The sequence below is a fragment of the Phragmites australis genome, chromosome 6, assembly GCF_958298935.1.
Source record: "Phragmites australis chromosome 6, lpPhrAust1.1, whole genome shotgun sequence".
NCBI lineage: Eukaryota > Viridiplantae > Streptophyta > Magnoliopsida > Poales > Poaceae > Phragmites > Phragmites australis.
Genome location: NC_084926.1, coordinates 19,759,312 through 19,767,343, shown reverse-complemented (window position 1 = coordinate 19,767,343; position 8,032 = coordinate 19,759,312). Strand labels below are relative to the sequence as shown.

Here is an 8,032-nt window from a genome sequence, read left to right as displayed (position 1 = left end):
AACAAATTAGATCACTATCTGCATATTCATATTTCCCCCTGTTTCTACGTACTTTGTTGCCTTTTGGGTTTTTTCCCTGCTTATTATTCACTTCTTTTTCTTACTCATGGCTTGATTTTAGGGAACAAGAGCACAGTGTACACTAAGGCCGGTCAAATTGTATGGTCTCTTGACAGTAGAGATATGTGCGGCTAGTTTTTGGAGATACGCTAAACATCGGGGTGGCGTAATCTTCCTCTCTTTTTTTTTGTTTAAATCGACCCCGTTACACGTACGATCAGGCCGTCCGACCGGCTTCAAGGCACAGCCGTGCGCTACAGTACCCACAGGGTAGTACCTGGTCCTATGACTGGTCGGACGTGAAGCATTTTCCTGTTTAAATATAGATGTGTCAAGCAAATTTTAGCTAAGGTATAGTGCGATGCAATTCTTTTGTTTTTTCCAAAAAATACTAGTGGATGTGAATGAACCATGTCTGCAGAACTATACTGTGTAGACATATACTTTCCTTTCTAAAAAGCAAGTTCTCAAAAAAAAAATTGCCAATCTGGTATGTTTTATGTACATATGGGCACATTGTGATTGCACGATCTTATTTGTTCTTGTAGTAAAATTGTCAGATCTGCTGCGTACTTAGTCGAATTTTCAGAACTGTGTTTGTGTTTTGTACATCCTGGAATTGGGTTCTTTTCATGCTCTCTCCTATCTGATAAATTGACCGGATCCTTTTGTTGCAATTTTCCGCTATGCTAACAGCGATGATCTATGGTGAATCCAGGTGGTGCTTGCGGGGCAGGGGAAATGGAGCGCAGGCACCGGCGCACGGGGTACCTAATCTGGGCAGCCCCCACCATCCCAGCATCCATGGTCTACGAGGCCTTGGTACAAGAGCTGGAGAGCGCTTGAGGTCATGAATCAGGTACCCACCTCCTCATCGACCTCCCTAGGGATGAAAACGGAACGGGAAAATCCCGTTCCGTCTCGATGCCGTATCCCCTTTTTTCAGTTCGTTTTCGTTTTTTCTCGTTCCCGTCTATCCCGTTTTCGTTTTCGTTCGTCTGAGAAAATGTGAAAGTGAAAACGGTAGAGGGTTTTTCTGACTGTTTCCGTCCGTTTTCACCCCTACGCTCACTTATGTCTTTGGTTAAGACTTATCACTTATGTTTATTATATGCTCGAGTATCGAGTTAAGGTTTATGTGGTTCTTTTTTAGAGAGGTACAAAACATGACGTACATAACCCACTTACATCACACTCACGCCTAACGCGCGCACACACGTGCATGCCCTAAGCATACACGTTACAGATATATTCTCGCTAAACGGGCACGTGTGTGCATACCCCTAACTACGAAGGAAAAACCCCTGATGAGGCTCGTGGGTCGATCCTAGGGATCGAACCCACGACTGGCCGTCCCTGTCAGTCTGCCACTGAGAGTGAACCAACCGAGCTACTGCTCGGTCCTAAAGCTTATATTGTTGTATCTTCGTATCTTGTATTGTTTGAGTGAAATATTGATAAAAAATAATATGTCATGTGAATCGAAAAAGCATATGATATTTTTTTATTTTAATGCGACTTGCTGATTGGATTGGTTCATTAAACTTATTAATTCAGTGTTATCTGAAGATAATGTTAAACTTACACATGTTGACATGTCTTGATGATTTTGTAGGTCGGTGTTTTCATTTTGTGTTTTCGAATCCCGACCGATACCGGTATTTTCCCGATCGGATTGGTTCGTTTTCGACCCTCCGATTATGTCCGACCGTTTTTGTTTTTTCTCGTTCCCGCCTATCCCGTTTTCTTTTTCGTCCGGCAGAGAAAATATGAAAGTGAAAACGGTTAGAGAGTTTTCCCGACCGTTCCCGTCCGTTTTCATCCCTACTCCCCTATGAGCGGTCATGCTCTTTCGCCTGCATCTTGACCCCACGTGCGACCTCACGGTGTGATGATCTGATTCTTACACACTGGCGCAACTACCTCCTAGATCGCCAGTCGAATTGTTTTTTGCTTGCAGAGATGCAACAAATTGCTTATGATTTTTCGACCAATTTGTCTTTTACATTTGTATGAATTCGCCTATATCGCAAATATGCTAAACAAATACATTAAATTGTTTTTCAATTTTGTTTATAGTTATCCTAGTTTGCTTCACAAAATCATTCTAATATTATTGCCTATGATATGCAGATTTTGTATGAATTTGCCTATATAATATTTTAAATTTTTCTAGCCATATTTGTATGAATTTGCATATATAGTACTTTTAATTTGCTGACCAAATACATCACAAAGTGCTTTTTAGTTTTGTTTTAAAGTTATCCTAGTTTGCTTCTCAATATCGTTGTAAATTCATTGCAAACGTTATGCTGAATTTTGCATTTCAACCTTAAACATCACTTTTGATGATGAATATATGCATATTAGGTGGTCTTTCCTCTCCGTGGATCGACGCGCGTGATTGCATTTACCAGCCCAAGTGTTGCCTGATTAATCACTTTTCTAATTTGGTTAGTTGATCTAATTAAAAAGTAACTAATTAATCATTTTCCTAATTAGGGGCGTGCGGGTAATGGTTATTAGCATGCATGTGTATGGATTAGCTAGCTCCAATTACTAAAGCAGGGAAAGGGAAAAGATGAGGCATCCGCATCCCGCCATCAATCCAAGGCATGGATCCGTTGCATGCTTGCTTGTATGTTCGTGAAAATATGCTGCGTTTGTCGCCTCTTGACCCAACACAAGGCAACGCCATCACCCACCCCACGCCGACGTACGTGTCTTCTCTTTCCGCTTGCCGCTTAATCCAACGCCCTCTCTGCTAATATAACCTCGTTCTCCACCGTGCTCTGCTCGTCCCCACCCACGCATACGTGATCCCACGGCCGAGTCGTTGCTCTAATACGACACCGCCCGACGCCATCCCTGTCGATCTCCTCCTCCTCGTGCCGTCGTCTCGTGTACAGGCAGCTGATGGCCGTGCGGGCGCAGTACTATGCCGCCCACGCCTTCCCCCACGACTCCCGCGCCATCAGGTCCGTCTTCTCATCCGTGCTGCCCCGCGCGGCATGCATGAACCCATCCTCCCTCGTTTTCACTCGCGCCCTGCGGTCCTCTCCTTCCCCTCCTCAGCCTATTTATGCATAATGCATCCTTCCGTGTAAACCACTTCAACGTCTCCATTCATCATCCTTGCGTGTTGTCTCTAACAGGCCAGCGCTGGACACGGTGTTCCTCAACGAGCCCGCCGGCGGCCACCTGCTGGCTGCCATGCCGCAGGTGGTGGGCGGCAACACGGTGTTCAGAGACCCGCCCAGCGACCTCACCTGCAACAACAACAATCACGACAGTTGCTGCTTCGTGCCGAGGAAGCGCGCGCGGGTGGGCGACGCCAGCGCATGTCTGATCCTGGAGGGGCACGGCGCTCTGCTGCCGCCGCCCGTGCCGATGCCGCAGGTGTTCGCGCCCCCGGGCGGCGTGCAGAGCAGGGTTCTCTGCTCTGGTGCAGCGTCCACCAGTGGGCGCCCGGCCAGCGCCGCGCCGGTCTCACAGGGCCTCCTTTTGCATCTCTACCGCCACAGCGTCGAGATCGACGCATTCATCCGTATCGAGGTGCGTTGGTTTCTCGTCACGAACAACGCAGCACTGCTCTGTTTAGCTCCGTCGTGAATGTTGTTTGATCCGGTCCGGTTTCGATTGGATTTTTCGCGCAGAATGAGCGGCTCAGAGCAGGGCTGGAGGAGGCACGGCGCCGGCACATCAGAGCGGTGGTGTCCGCGGTGGAGCACGCAACTGCGAGGCGGTTACGCGACGCGGAGTCGGAGCTAGAGCGCGCCCTATTGCGCAACGCGGAGCTCGAGGAGAAGCTCCGGCAGATGAGCGCCGAGGGGCAGGCGTGGCAGGGTGTCGCCAAGAGCCACGAGGCCGTCGCCGCCGGTCTCCGTGCAACGCTCGACAAGCTCCTTCAGTCGCCATGCGCCGGCGAAGGCGCGAGCGCGCGCGCCGAGGGTGACGGCGACGCCGAGGACGCGCAGTCGTGCTGCTTCGAGCAGGACGGAGACGAGGCGTCCGTCGAGCGGGTCAGGACGAGGGCGTGCAAGTCGTGCGGCGAGGCGGACGCGTGCGTGCTGCTGCTGCCGTGCCGGCACCTGTGCCTGTGCGGCGAGTGCGAGGCGGCCGTGGACGCGTGCCCCGTGTGCGCGGCCTCCAAGAACGGATCGCTCCACCTCCTCCTCGCTTGACCTGGTCGACGCGGCAGGCCCGCGTATTGGTTGGACCCAAGAATTGCTATGGGTGGCTGTGGGAAGCCATTGCCTATTTTGAAATCAAGATTGGATTCTTGCCTTGTTGTCATCACCTCGATCGAGAGGAAGTCAAACGCTGCTGCTACGAGAAAAGACGAGAGCTTGTGTAAGTGCCACTAGGTGCCGAAACATATGGAACATGCCAAGTAAAGCTCAGCTGCGTACTGAACTGTACTGGAAATTTGTGTTCAATATCTCCAACCCATAAACCACGGATCCTGCAGATGGAAAAGAAGCTTCAGAAACGTGGAATTTGTCTTCTGGTGGTCTAGATCTTCTGTAAAGCTAGCCAGGGCTATTTTTCTATCATGGGAAAGCTTGGGCTAGTATGTGTAGTGTAAAGTTCAGAAAAACAGAAAACGTACGTACAGTGGAGTAGTTTCAGAGTTATATTCGGGCATGGAGTGAACGCATAGCAGAATGGCGCCAGCCGCGGATTACTTACAAGTCACGGCCAGTGACGTTTAGTGCCGCTAGCTGAGCAGACCAACCGATCGTCGGTGCCGCCTTGGTTCCCTTCGTGGTGGCATAGCCAGCAGCAGCAGTAGGTGTGGTGGCCGAAGTCCGAAGAAAACGATGACCTGCCCGAACAGAAGGAAATGACGAACCTAACATGCATACATCGGCAAAAATACAAAATTAGACAATATACGCGACCGTATTTATCAAAATAGATTAAATATCGTCGTATTTACAATTTTAGCATTCGTATGTGGTACCTTGTTTACCGAAAATTGACTTTCAGTACACTGTACATCAAAAATACCATATTCCATATTCGATATACGGTGTGCCGAAATAGTACTGTAGCACACGCCAACAGTAACATCAGTGCGTTTGAATTTTGCTTTTCCTCTTTTTCAAAACGGTGGTCTTCTGTTACTTCAAAAATTTTAAAACTTTTTTTATGCGTTCAAAATCCATTTGCAACCTATTTTAATTGAATTCACCGAAAAATTATTTGTATATTTAAAACTAAAACTTTAAAAAAAAGACTACTTTTATAACTTGTAATAATTGTTAGTGTCTCAAATAAATTCTCAAAAATCTAGAAAAATTCACTAATATTCTTCTTATATGATGGACTAATTTCTAAGATTATTTCTAGCCCTAGTTTATAGGATGAAAAAGTAAGTTCCTGCATGTAAATGAAGCATTACAAAGAAACTCACTTTTTCATCATATAAACTAGGGCTGGAAATAATTTTAGAAAGTAGTCCATCACATAAGAAGAATATTAGTGAATTTTTCTAGATTTTTGGGAATTTATTTGAGACACTAACAATTATTACAAGTTATAAAAGTAGTTTTTTTGGAGAATTTTAGTTTTAAATATACAAAGGATTTTTTAGTGAATCTAATTAAAATGGGTTGCACATAGATTATGAAACACGTAAAAAAAGTTTTAAATTTTTTGGAGTAACAGAAGACCACCGTTTTGAAAAAAAAGAAAAGCGAAATTTAAACACACTGATGTCACTGTTTATGCGCGGTACTGTTCATTTCTATTTTCGGTACAGTGCTGAATACGGTCCTATAGTTTCATTTTCGGCACACCGTATGCCGAATATGATATTTTTAGTATATGATATACCGAAAGTCAATTTTCGGTAAACGAGGTGCCGAATACGAATGCTAAAATTATAAATACGACGATATATTATCTATTTCGGTAAATACGATTACGTATATTATCTAATTTTGTATTTTTGCCGTATACATGTGCAGACCGTGCATGGACATCTTGGCTGTTTTGAATTACAATTGTAGATTAAGGTCCGGATCCATCTGCCCGAGATGTTAAGGAAATGAACAATGTGTCGGCATGGGTACTCGTCTAGCGGTCGATGAGATGACGACATTTCATGCTCATGACTTGATCGATCACAGAAATATCAGGGCATCTTGCAGATATCAGATAGATTAAATAAACAACCTAGTCAAATAAGAGCATCTTGCAGATATCAGATATGTCTGAAGTCTGAACATGGATAGACTACTACTCCATTTGTTCTGATGGTAACATACATAGCGAGACACACACACACCAAAAAAGATATTAGAATCATAGGAGTTGTTAAAGCTTAGAGTCCGTCCATAAGAGTATGACCGAAGACCAAACACTAGGCCGTAGGCGTATAAGTATAGTAGTGGCTGGTGCCAGTGTCGTGAAGGCAGGGCTCGACGTGGCCAGCCGGTCTTTTGTTCAGTCAGGCACTCAGGTCAATACACACAGCAGACCACCTTGTTTTGTCGCCATCAATTTTCGGGGAATTGTCCTTTGTTTGATCAGGAACATGCATGTCCATCATCTCCAAGTCAGTGTTGTCCATCAGTCACGTAACTGCTGCTGTGCTACTGTCCTATCGACCACATCCAAGATTAGCTTTCAGAAAGAAAGCGAGCAAGCCAAGCATCATCAGTTCATCTGGGTCATCGCCGGTACAATTGGCATTGGTAGGTTGCATTAGTGGGTCATTGATGCATGGTTGGGGACGGGTCGTACGATCGACTGAAACTTTCCAAAGGCAAATGAAAGAATCCGTGGCACGCATGGCTAGAGTTCTTGGACAAGAGCACAAGGTGGGGGCATGTAATAAGCTAATGTGGACAGGTGAAGGGGCAGCTCTCCATCCAGATGGTGATGGGCACGAGGGCTCCATTGGGTTGAACTGAATTTAGCCGGAAATAAAGGGGATCCGAGATCTGGGAAAAGGAGACATGTATGTATGAAAGGATAGCTCATTTTGATCGATTGCTTTATTTAGGTGTCCTAGTTATGGCATTTCGATAATGTTAGAAGATATGTTTGAGAGTGAGATGTCGTGGTTCGGTGCGTGCTGATGGTACCATTCTAGTGCTGCTCAGTGCCATATGATATGAGGAACCAGTTTGATCTAACTTGAAATTTTTGAATGAAAGATCTAAATTAACATTGATCGACATCACAACCCAATTGTGAAGGGAAGCTGCAACAGAATATCATTTCTACATCAGAATGACTGTGGTAGGGAGCATCTCTCAGGTTTTGAAACCTGAACAGCAGAAAAATTAGGAAAAAATCTATTTCTCATCTCTCAACTATAAGTCCGGTTTAAATTTTGTCTTTAAGCTGGAAAATCAGATTTTTTTTTCTCGCCTACAACTTCTAAAACCGTTCGGAATCTATCACTCAGGCCTTTTGAGATTGGTTTGTTTGTGTGACAATGCTGAGTCAGATCTGATATGGCACGACTAGTTATTCTCCCTCCCTTCCCTCCTCTCTCTCTCCTACCGTCTTCCTCATTTGCATCCAGTCTCTTCAGTCTTGCTCCTAGCCCATTGCATCCATCCAACTCCCTCACTGGTTGACTTTACTTGCCACTGCTCCTCTCTCCTCTGCTGAGATCACTCGGGCACCATGGTCGCCTCTGTAGCCGAGTGTTGCTTCAAGATCTTCGTGACCGCCACCGGCTTCAGCCAGCCGCTCAAGGATAACGTCGTTGCGCACCTCCGCCCCACTCGGTCGACTGTGCTGCCGCTCCTTTTCCCCTTACTCTGGTCTCCCCTCTCCTCGACCCCGTCCACTCGCCGCTCCCGTGATGGCCGACCGGTCACCCTCCTCCCTGACCTTGTCCACTCGCTGCTCCCGTGATGGCTGGCCAGTCACCCTCCTCCATGACCCCGTCCACCTGTCACTCCCATAATGGCCTACAACCACCCTCCGCTCCCATGATGGCTGGCAA

General features: G+C 46.3%; 1 protein-coding gene across 1 annotated transcript; it reads left to right on the top strand.

Annotated features, from left to right (window-relative positions):
- Positions 1-2,804: 2,804 nt before the first annotated feature.
- Positions 2,805-4,675, top strand: LOC133922067 (probable BOI-related E3 ubiquitin-protein ligase 2). The gene is made up of 3 exons (XM_062367225.1): positions 2,805-3,038; positions 3,216-3,615; positions 3,717-4,675. Exons 1-3 carry the CDS (start codon positions 2,977-2,979, stop codon positions 4,242-4,244), a joined length of 990 nt encoding a protein of 329 aa, XP_062223209.1. The 5' UTR covers positions 2,805-2,976; the 3' UTR covers positions 4,245-4,675.
- The last annotated feature ends 3,357 nt before the right edge of the window (positions 4,676-8,032 follow it).

What these genes read in the sequence shown, in the direction of transcription:
- LOC133922067 (XM_062367225.1), top strand. Translation starts at nt 2,977, where the DNA reads ATGGCCGTGCGGGCGCAGTACTATGCCGCCCACGCCTTCCCCCACGAC. An exon ending in CACGACTCCCGCGCCATCAG is followed by an intron (nt 3,039 to 3,215) that starts GTCCGTCTTCTC and finishes TGTCTCTAACAG; the next exon opens with GCCAGCGCTGGACACGGTGT. An exon ending in ACGCATTCATCCGTATCGAG is followed by an intron (nt 3,616 to 3,716) that starts GTGCGTTGGTTT and finishes TTTTTCGCGCAG; the next exon opens with AATGAGCGGCTCAGAGCAGG.